This window comes from Nomascus leucogenys, chromosome 3 (assembly GCF_006542625.1).
Source record: "Nomascus leucogenys isolate Asia chromosome 3, Asia_NLE_v1, whole genome shotgun sequence".
Classification (NCBI taxonomy): domain Eukaryota; kingdom Metazoa; phylum Chordata; class Mammalia; order Primates; family Hylobatidae; genus Nomascus; species Nomascus leucogenys.
In genome coordinates, this window is record NC_044383.1 from 122,791,371 (window position 1) to 122,814,070 (window position 22,700).

Below are 22,700 nucleotides of genomic sequence, written 5' to 3' on the forward strand. Positions count from 1 at the left end.
CAAGGCAACCACGCTCCCCAAAGACGCTCGCCCACCCTTACTACAAAATTGGTATGATTTCTTTTCATTTGTAGCTTTTCCCCAAGTGATAATTTTGTATGACTTAAATAAGCTCAAATGGTCTTTTCGAAAATGCGTTGAAGCCTACCACCCCCTTTTGTTGTCTCAGGGCCTAGAATAGAATTAATGAGAGAATTTAAGTTGCACTAATAGCTAAGTAGGAATTATAGCGGATCAAAATTTGGAAATTTTTAATTTTTAAACATCGTAAATTGGACAATTCAAGTAATGTCAACAACAAATTATGCAATATTTGATTTGTCAGATAACAATCTGCCAATTGTGTTTAATTATCCCCCACTGAGCAAGTGCCAGAAAAACAGGTTGAGTCATGTGTTCTTATCTGCTCCTCTTTTTACTCTACAAACACATGACACATAATATTTTAAACAAAGCAATTTATGAAGCTGGATAATGAAGATGAGAGCCAACCTGAACATTGGCTTAAGAAAAACCAATGAGGGTATTTGCTTTAAAACTCATACCTCACGTATCTGCATTCTAAAGTTTTTTTAACAATTTGCTTTGAAATATCTATTGTAGAATTTCTTTGCTGCTGCAACTACCCGGGGAGGTGGTACAGCTTAGTGGTTAATTAAACTCTAATGTCACATTTCATTCATTCATTTAACAGATCCACATTGAGTGCCTACTATGGGCCAGGCACTGTTCTAGGCAGTTAGAATACAGCAGAGGAGAAAACAGACAGAAACACCGGGGCTTATGTTTTTGCAGTAGAAGCCAGATGATAAATTATCAGCATAGTAAGTAAATTATACAGCATGTTAGAAAGTGACATGTTATGACCAAAAAAATATAGACCCAAGTGAAGAGGATCAGCAGGAAGGCTGCCATGGTAAATAGGGTGTTCATGGGTGGTCTCACTGCAGAGGTGACATCTGCGTTGAGACTGGAAGAAGGTAAGAAAATTACCCACGCAGACAGCTGGGGTAGCGGCAGGAGGAAAAGCCCGTGCAAAGGCCCTGCGATGGGACCCTGTCTGTTGTCATGGAGGAAATGCAGGAAGGCCCACGTTTCTGGCTCTGAGTAAACAACAGAAGAGGAGTAGGAAATGGGGTCTGAAAGGGAACAGACTCCGAATCAGGTCAGAACCTTGTCCCCCACTATAAGGGTTTTGACATTTGTTTACTCTGAACAAAAAAAAAAGAAAGCCACTGAGGGCTCTGAGCAATAGGACTTGGTTTATGTTTCAGAGGGATCACTCTGGCTGCAGTGCTGAGAGTAGACAGTAGGGGGCAAAAGTGAAGCAGGAGCACAGTTGGGGAAGCCACTGAAAATGCAGGTGAGCGATGAGAGTGGCAGCAGCAGAGGCGGTGAGAACCGGCCCAATGTTGGACACGTTTTGAAGCCTTCGTGGATGGACTGGGTTGGAGTGTGAGAAAAGAGAAGCGCCCTGGATAACACTATGTCGGGAGTGGCTGCCAACTGAGACAGAAGAGTGTGCCGGGGACAGGTTTGGGAGAAGATAATTAATTCCCTTTGGCCTGTTAAGTCTTGCTTGAGTCTCAGCTCTATTACCAACTAGCTTTGTGACCTTGGGCAAGTTATTCAACCTCTTTGAACCTTCATTTTCTCACCACAAACTGGGATAATGATACCTAATGATTAAGGCTGATGTATGAATTTCAATAAAACAACATATGTAAAGCACTTAGTGCAGAGCTAGGTAATACAGTAAGCACTCCATAAATGGTGATCACTGCTGCCTTTTCCCTCATCAAAATCACCAAGAGGTGATAGAGACCAATTTATTGACTGAGCACCTGGGACTAAGCACCTGGGACTTGGTGACCACCAAGTTCATGTTTGAAGCCTACGATGTACACGGCCCTCGGGACCAGTGCTGGGGACAGATCTATGCATGTTAGTGACGCACGTCACTCTTACGTGACACCAGTGGAAGAGGTCCAAGCAAAGGGTTCTGTGAGGACTGCTTTCCTACAATTCCTTTGGAGATTTTACAAAAAAGATGTTCCCCAGATTAGTAGCAGAAGGTATTGCGTTAACATCCTGTCCCACAAAGTGTGTGAAACGAGGGATTTTCCTCTGAGAAGTTACTGAGTCTTGACAGCACTGAAACTGCCGCTTGCCAAGTTAAGAGTATGAGGAAAGAAATGTAAAGACATTTGAAGTTATTAGTAGGTCAGAATTTAGTTTTTTCAAACAAATATATTCTAAATGTGTTTAATTCTGTACCCTAAAATATCCATTGCCTTGAGGTGGGAGCTGGGCCAGGGGTATTGCTGACTGAATGCTCTAGGGAAAAAACTTACACAGAATGTCTCTCTCTCCTGCAGGAAGGCAGAGAGAAAGATGGACTAGAGCCAGAAGGTAAAAGCAAAGAGCAAACAGTAGATACAAAATCTGAGTTCTGGTTAGGTGTGGGGGTTCACACATGTAATCCCAGCACTTTGGGAGTCCAAGGCAGGTGGATCACTTGAGGTCAGGAGTTTGAGACCAGCCTGGGCAACATGGTGAAACCCTGTCTCTACCAAAAATACAAAAAATTAGCCAGGCATGGAGGTGCGTGCCTATGGTCCCAGCTACTAGGGAGGCTGAGGGAGGAGAATCACTTGAGCCCAGGGTGGGGGAGGTCACAGTGAGCAGAGATTACACCACTGTACTTCAGCCTGGGTTACAGAGCGAGACCCCATCTCAAAAGAAAAAACAAAAACAAAAAAACTGAGTTTTGCCAGGCATGACATCCTAGATACTTAGGAGAGTGGGGTGGGTGGACTGCTTAAACCCAGGAGTTCAAGACCAGCCTGGGCAACATAGCAAGACCCAGTCTCAAAAAAAAAAAACAAAAACAAAAACAAAAAACCAATCTGCGTTCTATGAGGTACACACTGCTGTGACTTCTGACTCCAATGTCACTTCTCTCCCAGGTAATTTCCTCATCTACAAAATGGAGGTACTCCCACCTACCTCACAGAATTGAGATGGGGCCATGTTGCTTCATATTAGACCAAAGATTATGCATGATCTTTTTCTCTTCCCTTCCCCCTACCCTTTTTTTTCCTGCTACATTTCTCTCTGTAAGAAGAACTTAACACTTCATGAGAGTCAGCATGATGGAGTGATTAAGAACTAAGTGGAGATCAGGTTTGAAATCTCACACACCCTCCCTATAACTGTTGGGCAGTCATGAATCTCTTGAGTCTGAGCTTCCTCTTGGCTACTGTTACCTTTTTGGAAATCACTTGGTCTCCACCCTCCCAGTACTTTGCACCAGAGGCAGCTCAGTGGCCGCATTGCCTAATTTCTCAGGAAAGCTCTCTCCCTCCCTTCTTCTGAGTCCGTGAGTCACTTCCTCCTCTGAATTGAAATCCTATGGTTATTTATATTGTGGAGTATGGGAGTCAACCACAGAGAGTAAACAGTAAAAGAGGGAATTCATCATCCAAATGGGAAGTGATTAGGGTATGAGTAAGAATCACAGAGAGGTTGGGCCAAGGAAATGTTTAATAAAAAAAAAAAATTTTGCTAGAGTTATTGTAGGCCAACCAGGAAAGAAGTAATTACATTAAAAGAAAAACAAGTAACAAGTTGAGAATTAAAAAAAAAAAAAATCTTCAGTGGCATTAAGCAGGAGACTAAGCAAGTCATATAAACACAGGAAGAGAAAAGGGCCAAATCAAATTCTGTAACGTATTTTTCAGTGAGCATCAAAAGATACCAACATTGGCCAGGCGCAGTGTCTCATGCCTGTAATCCCAACACTTTTGGAGGGCACAGATATATCGCTTGAGCCCAGGAGTTTGAGACCAGCCTGGGCAACATGGTGAAACCTTGTCTCCATCAAAAATACAAAAAAATTAGCTGGGCGTGGTGGTGCATGCCTGTAGTCCCAGCTACTCAAGAGGCTGAGGTGGGAGGATTGCTTGAGCCTGGGAGTTTGAGGCTGCAGTGATAGGTGATCACACCACTGCATTCCAGCCTAGGTGATAGGGCAAGACCCTAACTCAAAAATAAAAAAGAAAGAAAGAAAGAAAGAAAGAAAGAAAGAAAGAAAGAAAGAAAGAAAGAAAGAAAGAAAGAAAAGAAAGAAAAGAGAAAAGATACCAACATTACTGTGTGTGAGAACACCAACTGAATTTCTCTCTCACATTGTGCTCAAACTCAGCAATTATTTCTTTAATTACATAAGATCTGTATCATCATTGCAAAAACATACCAGTAAAAGTTTCAGTACAGGGGTTTATGCCAGCAAGCCTCTTTGATGTCCCGAAGTCAGAGATCTTGAGAACACCACTGTAGGTATTAATCAACACATTGTCACCCTAGAGAACAGAGGACTTTAATCACGAATGTTATCTTTCTTCAGATACTGTCTGTTGACTTGGTAAGTCCAATTCAAAAAAAAAAAAAAGGTGTCCTTACAGCTACCAACGACATTAATTCTGTATTCTTCATTAATAGTTTATCTCAATAGTGCATTCTTGACACTATTTTTTGTTTACATATTATCAGTTTGAAACCAACCACCTTTGCAAAAATTATAACAGTGAGAAAATTATGACAGTAAAAGAGACCTGATCTAACCACAACCATCTTGCCTTAAATTTCCAAACTGCCCTTGGTCATTCCAGGGTGTAGACCAAGCTCACTTGGAGAAATTTAATTTATAGTTTAGTTGATAATAGCCCTTCCCCAAAACTAAACCATCTTTGTAAAACTAATGAAAGGCCACCAGGTTAGGAGGATGAGAGGGGCCTAAAGTCCGCTAAGATGTAGGCACAGTCAAATGATTATCAGCCCATTTTCTGGGGTTCATAAGATTTGCAACTTCCCCAATTGTTCCTATAATTGACATCACTATTGTAGAACCGAAGACCGGCCTTTTGAGATGTCTTTACAGGCTTCTCCATCTCTGACTATCAGATGGCATCACCCAGACCTGTGACTCTGGACTCAACCAGTCCTGTGGCCCCCACCCAGAAGTGGACTCAACACACAAGAACCATCTTCCACACCCCTATAATTGCATCCCCAACCACCCAGACCCTAGCCCCCTGCTCACCAAACTATCTTTGAAAAACCCTAGCCTCTAAATTTTTGGAGAAGCTGATTTGAATAATTATAAAATCCAGTATCTTGTTTGGCCATCTTTATGTGTATTAAACTCTTTCTCAGTTGCAATTCTTATCTTGAGCAATCAGCTCTATCTGGTCAGTGGGCAACATGAATTCATTGGGTGGTTATAAGTTCTTCATAATCTACTCAGATCACAAGATCAAATATGATTCCTAATTGGTTAGAGCTTGTTGCTATTTACAGATATATAATGATGTATGTATAATTAAATTATGATTGTCATAACTTTCCAGTTACTTTACTTTCTTTTCTATGTTTCTTCTTTTCGTGGAATATGTAGGGACATGACAGATAAATGGGCTTTTTGGTTGATTTTAGGGTAGTAATATTAACTTATTTTCAATAGTCCAGACTTTGTAAAAAATGTATTAGTTCTGAATTTTCTTTTTAAAAAGAGAATGTAAAGTTATTATTTTAGCTTATTTTAGAGAATCTATACCTTATAATTATAGTTAAATCAATGAATATGTGATACGTGTGAGAAAAGAGAAATTTTTTTTCTTCTAACCATTCATCCATTGATTCAGTAAGTATTTACTGAGTAGCTACTATGGGCAAGGATACAAAGATTAACCAGCCTATAAGCTCCTCAGGACCAGGGGCCATCTCCTGTTTAGACAGCTGCATCCCACACCACAGAGCTCCTAGGAAACATTGTGTAGTGGGGAGCACAATCTTGTTGGCTGAACGCAGTTGAGCAGTTTGTTCCTTGAGCAGAAGCGTTAAGACATGAACATAAATAACTGATTCAGGAGTGAATGATATTTTGTATTTCTGCTGTTTCTAAGATTTACTTATTCACCATTCTAAATTAATACTCATAACACAATATGACTTTTGCAAGTAAAATCATAACCCAGCAAAGAAAGAACTCATGAAAATGAATGCTGGTGTACCTTACCTTTATGTCGCGGTGAACTATCTGATTGTCATGGAGATATTTTAATCCTTCCAGTATTTGCTTTGTATAAAAGCCAATTGTTTGCTCATTGTCTTTTAATGGACCCCATTTGGAACGAAGGAGAGCAGAAAGACTTCCTGTAAAGTAGGGATAAATAGTAAATAAATCCTCATTCAAATGAGCTCTTTAAAGTGTATTAATAATGTAACAGTAATTTTTTTTTTTCTTTAGACGAAGTCTCACTCTGTTGCCCAGGCTGGAGCACAGTGGCGCGATCTCGGCTCACTGCAAGCTCTGCCTCCTGGGTTCACGCCATTCTCCTGCCTCAGCCTCCCAAGTAGCTGGGACTACAGGTGCCCGCCACGACGCCCGGCTAATTTTTTTGTATTTTTAGTAGAGACGGGGTTTCACCGTGTTAGCCAGGATGGTCTCTATCTCCTGACCTCGTGATCCGCCTGCCTCAGCCTCCCAAAGTGCTGGGATTACAGGCGTGAGCCACTGTGCCTGGCCATGTAACAGTAATTTAAGCTAACAGTCATTGGTTCTTCACAGTGGCCCAGGAGCTATACTGGATATTGGGCTCAAACATGAATTTGCAAATATCCCTACTCTAAAGATGCTTGTAATCAAATATGTCTAAGTAAAAGGCCAATGTCAATTGCTAACTTTAATTCAAGTCATGATGATAGATACTGAAATGGTTCCCATATTTATGTACTGTCTCTGTGAAATTACATAATTCAAATGTAAAGTTTCTAGAACTTTAAATTATTTAAGGAATGTGACTTTGTGGCCTGAGTCATGTAGCATTCAGTTGTAACTTCTGATTCTGCCATTATAGGCTAAATCTCTTCTGCATTTTTGTCCTGTAAATGATTGGGGAAGACTAAATGGTGCCAAAGAAAAGATCCCTTGAGACCGTTACCCCTCCTTATGGAACACTGAAATAATCTGCCTTGGAATACAGCAAGCTGTAACCACTTAAATGTAATGACTTTGTGTAGAAGATGTTGCCACCCTGTTAGTCTCCAGCCTATATAAGTGAAACATGGACTTCCTCACTTTGGAACACTGGCCCATTCTTTTGGAGTCTGTGTTTCCTGGGTGGCTATCCTCAAGCTTTGCACTGGAATAAACTCTATACATTAGGATATTTTCTAACTCTCATCATTTATGGTTGACATCTCCTAACAAACTGGAGGTAATGTCACATGTCCAATTTTTCTTTCAGTTTAGACAGATTAAGACCTGTACTCTGGTAAATCCCATTCAATTTTACTCCCCTTTGAGGCTCTAAAAATTCACACTTTTTAAAGAAAGAAATATCTCTTACCTCCAGGGACCTGCTCCATGAAGATTTTAATGAAACCATTCTCACTGAAAGAGCCCAGATACTGGACAATATTTTTGTGCTTCAGGTGCTTATGCAATGCTATTTCTTCATGCAGGGGCTGAGAGTATCTAAAAGACATGCAATTGTCAATGAGTTAATTATGTAGCCAGACTTTACTGTATAAATTTAAACAATACAAATGGAAAATGTCAGTCAAATATATGTCCATATGTAAAACCAAAACAATGATTTAAGGACTTTATTTCTCCTAAGGTAAATTCTATGAGGTTGAAGGTGTGGTAGGATCTGAGGGGAAATGTGTCAGGTACTAAGCCAGTTGTATACATTAATTCATTTCCATGAGAAGGTAGTATTGGTATGCCCATTTTACAGATAAGGAAACTGATTCACAGAGAGGATGACTGACTTGCTCAAGATCCCAAAGCTAGTAAGTGACAGAGCTAAGATTCAAACCCAGTTGAATGGAAATCGTCCACACAGTTTACTCTCCATATTAACATATTAACATGACTTTCTATTCCACTGGCCTCATCAACACAACTTTATTATTGACTATAAAACTTTACTATTACAATTTACTATTAATCAGGAGACTCTTGCCCAGGAAGACAAAACTTGCATAATGTACATTCCAGAACTTCCTGAAAGGCCCGTCAATTCTTCAATAGCAAACATAAAACCACTCATATGTCAAATCTCTTTGAGCCCCTTGCGTCAAAATCTTCACCTTACTGTATCCACTAATTCTATTATATCATGATTTTTACCTAATCCTCATGAAGCCTCCACAATGAAAGTGTGACTTCAAATTTATGTACTTGATATATGTTGCTGATTCAAATTATGAAAGTTATTTTATATTTCTGGAGCAGAACAACACTTTTGATGATTATTGGAAGTACTGTAAAGCTTTATAGACTCTTAACCAACCTGAATTTAATGTAGCCCTAATGTAATTATTGTACTGCTTGCCAAAGAACATAATTTCAGCAAATTGAGTTTTAAAAATCAAATTGGCTTTTATTCATGATTCATGAGCCAGGCAGTATCCAATCAAAATAGGAGGTCCGCTGGGCGTCGCAAAACAGTGGGTTTTCTTTCCTAAGGTAGCTTGAGCAGGAACAAAAACAACACAGAGCAAAAACCAAGTGGTTAACATTAGCTTAGTTCAGGTTACTTCCCTTGCAGGGGTTAAAGCAGAGGGGACTTCTTTTCATGCCAGCTCAGGTTGGCTGGGTGCCTTTTGATCAGTCCCCGTGACTCTGTTTTATTTTTGTTTTTTGAAAACTGGCCTGTTTGAGAATTTGGCTATCATCTCTCTCCTGATTTTTCAGAAGGTCAGATCTTACAAGTAAACTGCTTAGTTTTGGTTTGGTGATGTGGAACCCTAGCATGGTTCCACAGGCTGCTCTGTTGGAGCCTAGTGCAGGAGCTCAGTCCAAATCAGTAGCCTCAAATTTTACTTAAGAAGCTAAATATTGTAGCAATATTGTAGCAAATTTATGTAGCAATAAATACAGACTCAAAGCAATTCCTCGAGATCTAGATCTATATATAATCTAAATTGAATACATATATATCTTCTATAATGGAGGCTACAGGTGTGAAATACACTAATAATTCACATTAGTGCAAACCTGGTGTCTCACACTTGCTTCAGTCCTACATGTAGGAAATCCTTAGATCTTACACTGACAAATCCATTGGTTAATATTGAATAATGTTATTTTCAATAAGCTTTTTAGAGTAGTAAGTGCTTTAGCTAAAGCAATTAGTTTATAAACATTTAAATTCATTTAATTTAATTTTTATTGTCTGTGTAATATTTCCAGAAAGCAGCCAACAGCAATAACAATAACAAAAGACTTGTATTTTAGATCGATTATTCTTTTTTTCTTTAGAACTGCTTTAGGAACTATGAAGGGCAGGTATTAAAATGAGCACTTTAATAGTATACCAGTTAGAGATAGCAACAACATTTTGATAATTGCTTGAGTGAGATAACACCAGAAATATCAACATACAGAGTTACCAATAAGATACTTAGGTAATGACTCTCAACTATAAGGGTATTTACAAGTTGCTTCTTCCATGAGGGTTAAAACACTTTTATATTGGTTCATACCTGCTTTTTTTTTTTTTTTGAGATGGAGTTTCACTCTTGTCGCCCAGGCTGGGGTGCAATGGCACGATCTTGGCTCACTGCAACCTCTGCCTCCCGAGTTCAAGTGATTCTCCTGCCTCAGCCTCCCAAGTAGCTGGGATTACAGGCATCTGCCACCACGCCTGGCTAATTTTTGCATTTTTAGTAGAGAATGGAGTTTCACCATGTTGGCCAGGCTAGTCTCAAACTCCTGACCACAGGTGATCTGCCCACCTCAGCCTCCCAAAGGGCTGGGATTACAGGCGTGAGCCAACAAACCTGGCTTATAACTGCTCTTGATATGGATTAGTGGCAAATACTGTGCCTCTATATTCTACAGAGTTAAGAGATAAAGAAAAATCTGAAACAACCAACTAACTCAGATGATGATGATGATGATTTGAGACAGGGTCTCTCTCTGTCACCCAGGCTGGAATGCAGTGGCACGATTACAGCTCACTGCAGCCTCAGCCTCCCAGGCTCAAGCAATGCTTCCATTTCAGCCTCCCGAGTAGCTGTGACTACAGGAGTGCACCACCATGCCCAGCTAATTTTTGTATTTTTTGTTTTACCATGTTGCCCAGGCTAGTCTCAAACTCCTGACTTCAAGTGATCCGCCAGCCTCAGCCTCCCAAAGTGCTGAGATTACAGGCATGCACCACCATACCGGGCCCTCAGTTAATTACTAATCAAAAGGCTCCCACCTCCTGATTCTCTACTGAAAATCAAAACATCAATGCTTAAACTTAAGATCCTGGAGAAGCAATATCTTTACCTCATTACTTAAACTAAGGAGATAGCTCAAAATTTGCAATAGTAGTCAGAATCCAACCTAGCTAAGGACAAGTACTCTTCTCCAATATAAAAAATATTACAAACACCCAGCATTTTCACTAAGTGTAAGTGCCAAGCATTAAACAAGGATGGAATTATAATTTGTTCACATCAACAAATTATTCTTGTCTATGAGAGTTATAAGAAAATCATATTTCTTCTCAATTACCTGAAACAAGGGAAAGAAGAAATGGCCTAGATTATCAGAGATACTTACATATTTTGGTTTTGACAAAACTATTAATCCAAAGATATCTCCAGACATCCCCTCTGAGTCAAATCCCTACTGCTAACCATCTAGACCAAGTGGTTGCCAACCTTGACTGAACATTTACATCCCCTAGAGGGCTTCTAATTGTCCAGGACCACCCCAGGATTTTTGGAAGTAGAGCTTGAGCATTAGTATCTTTAAAAGCTCCCCTGTTGTCTTTCATATACAGCTGGGTGAAAATGACATAGAAATAAACAGTCCATGGCTGGGTGCAGTGGTTCACTCCTGTAATCCCAGCACTTTGGGAGGCCAAGGTGGGCAGATCACTTGAGGTCAGGAGTTCAAGACCAGCCTGGCCACATGGTGAAACCCCGTCTCTACTAAAAATATAAAAATTAGCTGGGTGTGGTGGCAGGTGCCTGTAATCTCAGCTACTTGGGAGGCTGAGGCAGGAGAATCACTCGAACCCAGGAGGCGGAGGTTGCAGTGAGCCGAGATCGCACCACTGCACTCCAGCCTGGGCGACAGAATGAAACTCCATCTCAAAAATAAAATAAAAATAACCAGTTCAGGATATGTAGAATATCAGAAGAGAAAGCCAACCTGAGATTAACAACTAGTTGGGGGTAGATGATGAGAGCATACTAAATCTACCTCTTCTCTCTTACAACCACTTTGATTCTCTAACAAAGTGGTTTTAGAACATGAAAGAAACAGAGGAGAAATTGTTTCCATTGCTCTGATCCTTCTTTACAGATGGTAGTTTAGTGTACACTCAGGTTGTATCATGCATTATTCACATCACACTACTTTTGTAATTATGCTTTGTAACTGTAACTGCTATCTTTTTCAACAGAACGTCCACACCCCTCCAGGTTACATGGATAGAAACAACTTTGTTTGCTGTATTTTCACAATAATAGACTTGTCTGCAATCTCTTTATATTGTCAACAAGAAGACGACCTGCACCAGCTGTTCAAGCTAAAGACTTGTCATGTGCAAATCACATATACCAACTGCATTGTTACGGAACAGGAACTGAAACATCTTGTTGGTATTGGTGTGCTTTGTGTGTGTATAGTAGCATTTGAATAAACTTAAACTACAGGGTGATTTTAAAAGTGAGTTTCTTCCAAGTGTTCACCTAAATCCATCAGGAGGAGAGAAGAGAGGAGCTGTGGCTAAAGGTTAGTGAATTTGGCTGCAGCAGTTTGACAGTGATGACCTCGTTAAATTTCATATTGTTTCAAAATCTACACTATCTATACATATGCTCCTTAAGAACGCATAGGACTAAAAGAAAAATTTTAAGATGACAACTTTATATACATTACCTAGGTATTTAATGAGTAATTTCTATTACTGTTTCATAAGAATCCATAATCATGTCTCATGAATTAACTAAGAGGAAACTCTGGAACGACACCAAACAAATATGAAATTGAATGAAACTACACATGCGGCAGGCAGCAACAGCTGTTTGCTTACCTAATATCTATTCTTCCCTCTTTCTATGATTTTGTTTGGAGAAACAAATGGCTGGCTAAAAAGCCGGAGTTCCTAGTTCCTTGTAGGTAGGGGTAGGCATTTTGGGCGAGTGCAACAGAGGAGAAAGTATACTGGGCAGTTCTGGGAAGCTCTGTTTTCCTTTTCCTTCTGGACTGACATACGGAGCCTGGAGGCAGCCTGAAAGTCACGCACTAAGGATAAAGAGCTGGGACCGGACACAGTGCTTGCATGGGAGGAGGTGTCTTTTTCAGTTTGGGGCAGTCAAAGAAGACCTCTCTGAGGGCTTGACATTTGAATTAAAGCTCAAATGATGAAAATGAGGCAATCCTGCCAAGGTCTGGGTTGATCTTGGTATGCCCGATAGAGAGACACCAGTGTGGCTGGAGTGGAAGTGAGACCAGAGAGGAAGCAGATCGCCTGTGGCCTTGTGATTCAAAGTAAGGGTTCTGGGTTTCATGCTGGTTGCAATAAGAATCCACTGAAGGGTTTTAGGCAGTAGTGACGTGATGTGATTTTTAAAAATAGATGTTATTTTTTAGAGCAGTTCGTAAGTTCACAGAAAAATTGAGAGGGAGGTACAGAGATTTCCCACACACTCCTGGTTCCCACACATGCACAACCTCCCCCATTATCAACATTCCCCACCAGAGTAGTCCATTTGTTACAACTGATGGACCTTCACTGACACATCATTATCACTACATGATTTGATTTTAACATCAGAAAGACCTCTGTGACTCCTCAAAGAAGGAGTGGAGGAAAGAGTGAAAGCAGAGACCAATTAGGAGGTAATTGCAGAGACTAGAAGGGAGTCCGGGTGACAGGCCTGAAGGCTTAGATTAGAGGTGCAGCTGTGGTGATCAGAAAGAGTAGACAGATTCAGAATATATTGCAGAGGCTGATACAACAAACAGTACGACCTACTGATGGAGTAGATGTGGAGTGCAAAAGAAAGACAGGAATCAAATGAATCCTGGAGGTTAGCCTGAGCAGCTGGATGCATGGGGAGACAGTAACTGATGACACAAGGAGTACTTTAGGGAGAGTACATTTGGGAATAAAAATCGGGTTCACGGCCTGGCGTGGTGGCTCACGCCTGTAATCTCAGCACTTTGGGAGGCTGAGGTGGGCAGATCACTTGAGGGCAGGAGTTCGAGACCAGCCTGGCCAACATGGCGAAACTCTGTCTCTACTAAAAACACAAAAATTAGCCGGGCATGATGACACAGGCCTGTAATCCCAGCTACTCGGGAGGCTGAAGCATGAGAATTGCTTGAACTCGGGAGGTGGAGGTTGCAATGAGCTGAGATGGGGCCACTGCACTCCAGCCTGAATGACAGAGTGAGGCTCTGTCTTAAAAAAATAAGGAAATAAAAATAAAATCCGGGTTTGCTACTGGGTAATATACTCACTACGTAGGTATATTTGACGGATTCCTTTGTACTCCAAACCTAAGCAACACACAATATTCTTTTGTAACAAACCTGCGCGTGTACCCCCGGTTCTAAAATAAAAGTTAAAAAAGGAAAAAACTCCAGGTTCAGTTTTGGTCATGTTAACCTTGAGATGCCTTTGAGATCTACAACTGGAGATGTGGGGTAGACAGGTAACCTGGGGAACTCAGGGGTGGGTCCTTCCTAAGGAAGGCTGGTCACGTGGCCTATGGCCACGGCCACAGAACGTGGACTCAAGGGCAGCCAGAATCAGCCCATGATGTAGCGCAGCATTAAAGCCTGGCCAAATATGGATAATAATAACCATCTATTAAATAATCCAATCCTCTTTCTTTCAGACTTTGAATACACAACACACACAACTGTGTATCATACACTACAACTGTGTTTCACTAATTATAGGAGCACTGCCTTACAGAGAGATGTAAGGGAAGCCCTAAGGCAGCAGAAATCATGAGGTTGAGAGAAGACAGAATTATTAGTTGGAGAAATAAACCATAAGGCAGAGCACAAGAGCAGTGAGCAACAGATAATCCTATCACCAGAGCGCTTCAGTTTCCTGAACAACATTTTTGTTCCTAAAAAGGATTCCACCTTTCACAAGGCCTCACTATGTGAGGTTCAACTCATTTCTTCAAGTATAGGTTAGTGCAAAAGTAATTGCGGTTTTTGCCATTAATTACTTTTGATGGCAAAAATGTATATATTATACATTTTGTGTTGTCACACAGTTCTTGGATATTGTCCCAGTTTTTATTTTCAGTCTTTTTTTCTCTTTGCTTTTTTAATTTTGAAAGTTTCTACTGATATATTCCCAAACTCGGAGATTCTTTAACTGTGTCCAGTCTATTAATAAGCCATCAAAGCCATTCTTCACTTCTATTACTGTTTTTGATCTCCAGAATTTTTAAAAATTATTCCTAGGACTTCTGTCTCTGAGCTTACATTACCATCTGCACCTGCATAATCTCTACTTTTCCATGAGAGCCCTAAGCATGTGAATACGATTCACAATCTGATAACTCTAATATCCCCGCCATATCTGGTTCAGGTTCTGACACTTGCTGTGTTGCTTAAACTGTGTTTTTTGTCTTTCAGTATGCCTTATAGTTTTCTACAGAAAGGTGGACATGATGTCCTAGGTGAAAGCACTGCAGTAAATAGGCCTTTAGTAATGTGGTGGGAAGCAGTCAGGGAGGGGAAGAGTTCGACCGGTCTGTGATTAGGTCTCAGTCTTTTAGTGAGCCTTTGCCCCTGGGCTGTAAATTTTACAAGTGCTCCTTAGCTTTAGCCCCCATAGGTGAGACAGGACAGCTAGAGTTGGGCTAAATTTGGTACTCCACTTCCCCCAGTTTGGTTAGGCTCCGGTAAAATACAGTCTCTTGTGGACAGACCTTGTTAAGAACAGAATGCTCCAGCGTATTTAAAAACGGTGACTTTGCCGGGCGTGGTGGCTCATGCCTGTAATCCCGGCACTTTGGGAGGCCGAGGCGGGCGGATCACGAGACCGTCCTGTTTAACACGGTGAAACCCCGTCTCTACTAACAAAAAATTAGCCGGGCATGGTGGCGGGCACCTGTAGTCCCAGCTACTCAGGAGGCCAAGGCAGGAGAATGGCGTGGACCCTGGAGGTGGAGCTTGCAGTGAGCCGAGATCATGCCACTGAACTCCAGCCTGGGTGACAGAGCAAGACTCCATCTCAAAAAAAAAAAAAAAATGATGACTTTTCCTTTCTTGCTGCCAGAAGCACAATGGGATTTCTCTCATTTCAAGTCTCTGTGAGGACCTGGTAAAGCTCCAAAACTCATGAAAGTATGACCCTCACCCCTAGCCCGGAGTGACTGGGTCCCACTGGAGTTTTTAACTCAGATTTCACAGTGGGCCCCTAGAGATTTGTCAGTTACAGTTCAGTTTTCCTACCCCAGCACTGGTTCCCACAGAGGTGAGCAGATCATGGATTTCTGCTCAGTAAGTTATGAGTCTCTCCAACTTCAGGGGCAGCTGCCTCCCTTGAAACTTCACTGATGAATTCAAGAAGAGCCATTGATTTCAGTCTGTTCAGCTTTCCACTTGTTAAGATGGAATGATAACTTAGAAGCTCCTCACATGCCCAATTGGAACCTAGAACTGGTTCCAACCTAAACCATTTCTGATAGTGCTTATTCCTCATCTATTCACATAATACATCCACCTTTATCCAAGACAACCTGAGCCCAACACACACAGGGCCATTCTCTTTTCTAGTCTTTGAAAGCCCCGTTCTTCCCCACCAGTCTGGCACTTCAAACACTGAATGATGCAGCAGCAAAACCTCAGAAGGAGCTAATTCACACAATGAAGTTTTCAGTTTCATTCATTAGAATATCATCAAGTATTTTCTAAAATACTATGAACAACCCAAAGTACTATAGAACAGCTTTTAGTAGCTACAATTACTGTACCTGCTGTCTCTCTCTGGGATTTCCTTAATAGCAATTCTGACTTGGTTGCTCAAGTCCCGACCTGCGTAGACTATCCCGTAAGTGCCTTTTCCTAAAACGACTCTGTCACCATTTTCATCATATTCATAGTCATACTACAAAAGGAAAAACGGGGAGAAAAGATCGAAACATTAGTTCATTCTACATTTCAAACATCAAATTTTTTTCCAAGAGCATTATTCCTTATCTTATCAGACGGCATTAACAGGCTGAAGTTCTAAGAAGCAGCTTCAAGGATGCACAAATAAATGCTCCCAACATAAAGCAGATACTGTGTTTATGTTTTCACAACTGTTACAAATACAGTGGGGATTACATAATTAACTTCATAGAAGCGCTTCTCCAAAAGCCATGTGGATTATTTTATCCACTCAGTCCTGTTTTTCATTGATTCTGGAGATCAATGAAACAGTGTATAACTAGCATCAACATCTGTCAATGTCTATCACATCTAATAAATCTTCCTTTTGTTATTCAGCTTTTGATGCTGTTAAAGCATTTCACACTGCCAGGAGAATAAAACCACTGAAAGGCTTTGGATAAGAAGAAAATTGTGACATCTTACTAGGTGCCGATGATAAAGTCAGGATTATTTTACTTCATCACCACCGCCCACCCCCCGCCCGCTTCCCCCAAGACCCAAAAACATTTTTTTAATGAAAAATAGAGGGAAATTTTGATCTCTGATGTAGAAAGGAAATATCTATAGTTCTAAACTTCAAACTGTCAGTGTGTCAGCAAAATATGGAAAACTGGATCTACAGAAAGGATTCAGTAGAAACCTCCTCAGATCTGGAAGCATCACTCCAAAGTGACATCCTTTGTGTTGGACTGGAACTAAATGATTCAGGGCCATCACATGATCAAGGCATGTCCCTGTAGAAACCTAGCATAAAATTACAGACCCCGGGGAGAGAATATTAGAACTAGCTTTTCATATAGTCTACATTTTGCTGGAGTTTAAAACTGGCAGTCCATAGTTAGATTCATCTCACAGCAGGGTCTGAGTTGGCCATTTAAAAAAATTATTTCTGGCCAGGTGTGGTGGCTCATGCCTGTAATTCTAGCACTTGGGGAGGCTGAGGCAGGCACATCACTTGAGGTCAGGAGCTTGAGACCAGCCTAGCCAACATGGCAAAACCCCATCTCTACTGAAAACACAAAAATTAGCCGGGTGTGGTGGTGCACGCCTGTAATCCCAACTACTCAAGAGGCTGAGGCAGGAGAATTGGTTGAACCTGGGAGACGGAGGTTGCAGTGAGCTGAGATGGCGACACTGCACTCCAGGTGAGCAACAGAGCGAGACTCCATCTCAAAGAAAAAAAAAATGGTTTCTAACATGTATAAGTCCACAAACTTAACGTTAATACTGATGAGTAATCTATGAAGAGGGCAATGATCATGAGTTTTTATGCTCTTTAACAACATAGCCTTGAAATATATAAAGCAGAGTTGATAAAATTTCAAAGAAAAATACACAAATATCAACCACAATAGATTTTAACAGAACTCTTTTAGAAAGGAATATATCTGGCACACAGATTTTAAAATAGAGAATCTAATGGCACAATGGACAAGTTTGATATAACATCTACAGAGAGAGCTCTGTACCCAGATACAGATTCCTTTCATGCATATATGAAAAATATATTATAATTGATCACATATTAGACAACAAAGAAAAATTTCAACAAATTCCAAAGAACTGATATCATAAAGACCATGATCTCTGAGCACAGAATACTAAAAATAAGACAGCCAAAAGTATATTTTACTTTACTTTAAAATAACCAATGGGTGAAAAAGGAAATGACCATGGGAATTACACAATAATTTTTTAAATGAGAAGAAAAGCATTATTTATCAAATTCCATAGATATGGAGTTAGGTAGATGAAAAATTTCATGATCTTAAAAAAATCCATTAGAAAATAAAAATTTAACATGAATAAGTTTAATGGTCAAGTCACGGAAACAGAAAAAGAATAACATATCGCTACCAAGACAGTAGAAGAGAGGCTCTGGATTTGGCAAGATGGTAGACCAGATACCTGAGAACCTTCCTGCTAAAAACACATAGGTAAAATAAAATGGACATACTTTTAAATGTCCAGCTGGGCTTACTAAAGAGTAAAAGTGATTGCAGAAGCTAGAAATGAAGAGGAAAGGAATACTAGCAGGTAATCACAAGAACTCCTGCAGCCCAAAGGGTGGGGATGAAGGCAGGATTTGCAGTTTCATTAATCTAGGGCAGGAGTTTGTCTGCTTTTTTTTTTTTTTTTTTTTTTGATAAAAGGTCAGATAGTGAATGTTTTAGCTTTGAGGGCCATCTAGTCTTTGTAGCAACTAGTCAATTCTGCCATTGTGAGGTGAAAGCAGCCCAGCTGATATATAAACAAATGGGCGTGCTTATGTTCCAATAAGGCTTTATTTACCAAGATTAACAGTGAGCTGGATTTGATCCCGGGGCTATAGTTTGCTGACCTCTCATGTGGGGCTTGGGTCTTAATGCCCAGCTTGGGTCTTAATGCCCAGGAGGGGATAGGAAGTATGGCCTAGTGCCTACGCCAGGCAAAGAGCAGAAACACACAAAACCAGGCCCTTGGTGAAAGGGTAGATTAGAAAAGTCAGCCCACTACACTGTGAAATAAAAATAAGGCTGGTTTGTCTCAAGACTGAGCTCTGGAGGAGCAAAAATAGGTCTTCTCTAAACACTTTCAACCATAGCTGATCCTGGCGCTGTTTGAACTTCAAATTAACACTTATTATAATACTCATAATTGCTCTTGAGCCTGGTATATCCCCGGAGTGCCTGGCAGAAACAAAGCAAAAACATTTTAATGGCAGACCCCTTGAAGTTTGCTATGCAGAATTCTTACTGATAATGCACCACTAAAGTTAAACTCACAATCCAAAAAATATAAACTATGTAAGGAAACAGTTCAGCATCAGTGAAAACAAATATGACAAATCTCAATCCTCAAGACTTCATTAAATCAGAAATGATAGAATATAATTATAAAATATGTACATTTAACATAGATATAAAATATTTAAAAATGAGAAGATAAGATATTCTAAAAAAGGCCAGACTTGAAAGAGAATTGAATACAACTTCCAGAAATTCAGCCCTAAATTGGAAAAATAAAAACAAACTCAGTCAGATATGATATAGGGAAACTACAAAATATGAAAGACAGAAAGATAATAAAAGGGCAAATTACCTAAAAAGGTAGCTCATCAGATCACTCTGCAAACTCTTGGATACACATGCATGACTCGAGAGGATGGGGCTGGGGCGGAGCATGTCCCTACCAGCTCCAGGTTATTTGTTTCCAACAGGTTTCCAAGCCCTTATAGAAGGCAGTCAGGTGGTGTCTTCTGGGGAAAATTATGCCTAATACAATGCTAGGGCTGGAGTGAGCACTGGCCTCCTTAGCATGAATCCTTCTCGGGCTCAGGACAGAGGCCAAGCTCTGGAAGGGAGATGACTACTTACCCATTGCCAAGTATCCAGTGGCACATTAGAGAATAGCCCTGTTCTGGCTGCCTAACGTAAACCTGAAGACTGTCTTGGTCCAGGGCAGATGATCAGAGTGACCAGGTGATAGGTGGTCAGAGTGAAGGAACAGGCAGCAGGGATCATTTAGCAACATGCCCTAACTCAGAGTTAAAACTGGGCTCCTGCAAGGAGGCAGGAAGCATAATCCAAACAATGCCACCTGCAGGAGCCCAAGTCTCCACACCCAATTCCTGTGGTCTAGACTTCTGCAATGCTGTGCCTGCCACGCTGGAATTCCACCAGTGGGACCCAGCCAGCAGCAGGTAAAGAAGCTCAACTTTGCCGATGTGCCCTCTCAAAGGATTAGAAACCTATACACTCAAACTAGTACCACCACCCTTTTACACTACAATGCTTTATAATTTTAGAGGAAAAAAAAAAACAACTTTCAATAACCCACCTCACTTGACTATCATCATAAGCCTGTGTCATAGTTTTCTGATTACTTTCAATTTACAAATGATCAGAAATTTTTTTTTCCAGTGAAAATATATCAGAGTTGTGGTTTGAAACCAGCTTGTAAGATTCCAGATTTTGTAACCTTTCCACTACCTATGTATTAGGGAACCCCTATCATAGAATAAGAGCTTACAGGGTGATTATTAATTGTTTCCAAATACCGGTGTTATAAAGATATTACAGTATATTGTTAATATCCATTGAACATCCATTTGCTTTTTTTTAGCAGATATCTGGTAGCCACTGTCCTCTTAGAATTTTGTTTTTTTCCTTCTCTTACTCTGTATTTCAAATTTATTGCCAACAGTTCTCAGATTTTTCTTCTTAAAATCTCACAAATCCATTTTACCTCCTTATTCTCACCACAATTGCCTCAGAATCTCTGTAGAAGTAGCACAGAAGAAAAGCACTTCTCCCCCAAAAAAAGTTCGGAGGCTTTTCTCCCCTCTTGTTGCTCCAATCTTCAATTTATTCTCCACTAAATTGACAGTGAACTTTCCAAAGTCCAAGGTTCCACATGAGCTTTCCATGTCAGTGCCACTGCATCTATTTTACTGGCAGCTTGTTACTTTCCAGATGAAATCCAAACTCCTCAGCACAGCATAAATGCCTGCTATGGTCTGAATGTTTGCGTACCCCCCTCTTCAGCACGCTCAAAATCTGTATGTTGAAACCAAATCACAATGTATTAAGAGTTAGGCCCTTTAGAAGGTGATTAGGTCATGAGGCTAGAGCCCTTATGAATGGGATTAGTCCCCTTATGAAAGAGGCTTGAGGGGGCCTGGTTGAGCCTTCAGCCATGTGAGCACCCACAGAAGGTACCATCTAGAGGAAGTAGGCCCTCACCAGACACTGAATCTGCTGGTGCCTTGATCTTGGATTTCTCAGTCTCCGGAACTGTGAGCAAAGCATTTCTATTGGGCATAAATTACCCAGTCTAAGGCATTTTGTTATAGTGGCCTGGACGGACCAAGACAAGGCCCTTCAAGATCTTACAGCTGCCTCTGTCATCCTCGTCTGGACACTTGAGTTCTTCAAGACTTGGGACTTCATCCTTAATTACTCCATCCCCAGTTTTAGCATGTAGCTTGTAGTAGATGCTCGGTAATTATTTGCTTAATTAATTAATCAAGTTATAGAAAAATGTGATGAGAACTTTTTTAGAAAAGAGCTAGATCCCAAAACAAAACATTTAGAGTCATTATTGGTTTATTCTTGGGTGAAAGCATTTTTCCAATAGATATATTTACAATCTTTTTTTTTTTTTAAAGAGTATTTTGCTCTGTCACCTAGGCCGGAGTGCAGTGGTGCCATCATAGCTCACTGCAGCCTTGAACTCCTAGGTTCAAGAAATCCTCCCACTTCAGCCTCCTCAACAGCTGGGACTTCAGGTGTACAGCACTATGTCCAGCTAATTTTTTCTATTTTTTGTAGAGATGGGGTCTTGCTATGTTGCCCAGGCTGGCCTTGAACTCCTGGCCTCAACTGATCCTCCTGCCTCGGCCTCCCAAGCACTGGGAGTACAGGTGGGAGCCATCATACTCAGCATTTTTTTTTTCTTAAAAGATGGAGTCTTGCTATGTTACCCAGGCTGGACTCAAAGTCCTGGGCTCAAGTGATCCTCCCAAATAGCTGAGACTCAGGTGCACACCACCAGGTCCTGCTCTACAACAGGTATGCTTATATAGAAGAGTAAAGAATATGTAAACCTTGATGAGGCTGCTAAAGTTTTCATTTCCCCTAGGAATCTAAGGCATCAGAACACTATTTTTTTAAAAGATTATGTATTAGATATAGAAGCTGACTCCTGTTAAGCAAAATGGTGATAGTAAAAACGAAAAGGACTTGTAAACAGGCCAGTGTTATTTAAGTAAAACCATCTCTGTGGGTAATTGCTGCTTTGTTTTTCTATCTCCCCTTTCTATTCTTATGAGAGAAAGATAGAAATTGAAATGGCAGTTTTGAAAGAAAGCTGAAAAGAAACAAGAGACTGGTTCAGCCTAGAAGGACATAGAATCATCTATGAAATGGCCAGGAATAGTAGAAGAGAGCCTGGACCACAAGCCAAGAAAGGCAAGGTCTGTTAATGACAAGTAAGAAAAAAACAGTGTGGGGGGCGGAGGAAAGGGAGGGCTTTAAAAAATAAAAGTTAACATTACATTGCTTATATATTTTGCATTCTATTTCTATGGTAATAGGTTAGCAAATCAGGTTGTTGCTAAGGGAAACAAGAATTTCATTCTGAGGCAATCATGAGAATTTTTCTAGAATCATCTCTTTATTGCTGTCTGCCCAGAACAATCTAAACGGGTAGCAGGAAGAGAATCAGTGTAGGAAGACAACATTGACAAGGCCAAACAACGAGGTGGTGACTCACTGAGTCCTCGCACTCTCGAAGGAAACAGCCACTTTAGAAAAAGCCATGCACTTTCGGCGGGGGCTTAACCACGTTAGGTGAGTAATCACCTCGCAGACCCAAATGGCAGCTTTGTTAATGTTCAGTCCGTATGACCTTCTTAAAATGTAAATGCCAAAACATTAATAACTACTACTAACATTAATAGAATGCCAAAAACACTGCAGGTACAAATATATAGTGTGATGGATCTCTCCTC

At 40.6% G+C, this 22,700-nt stretch overlaps 1 protein-coding gene across 2 annotated transcripts in view; it reads right to left on the reverse strand.

Moving 5' to 3' along the window:
• MAP3K5 (mitogen-activated protein kinase kinase kinase 5) overlaps positions 1 to 22,700 on the reverse strand; it is a 239,267-nt gene that overhangs the window by 48,491 nt on the left and 168,076 nt on the right. For both annotated transcript variants that reach the window (XM_030809751.1, XM_030809750.1), the window contains exons 15-18: positions 16,027 to 16,160; positions 7,413 to 7,540; positions 6,080 to 6,216; positions 4,259 to 4,364 (exon numbers count right to left, since the gene is read on the reverse strand). In XM_030809751.1, the coding sequence (XP_030665611.1) occupies positions 4,259 to 4,364; positions 6,080 to 6,216; positions 7,413 to 7,540; positions 16,027 to 16,160 (505 nt within the window). The remainder of the gene's footprint in view (positions 1 to 4,258; positions 4,365 to 6,079; positions 6,217 to 7,412; positions 7,541 to 16,026; positions 16,161 to 22,700) is intronic.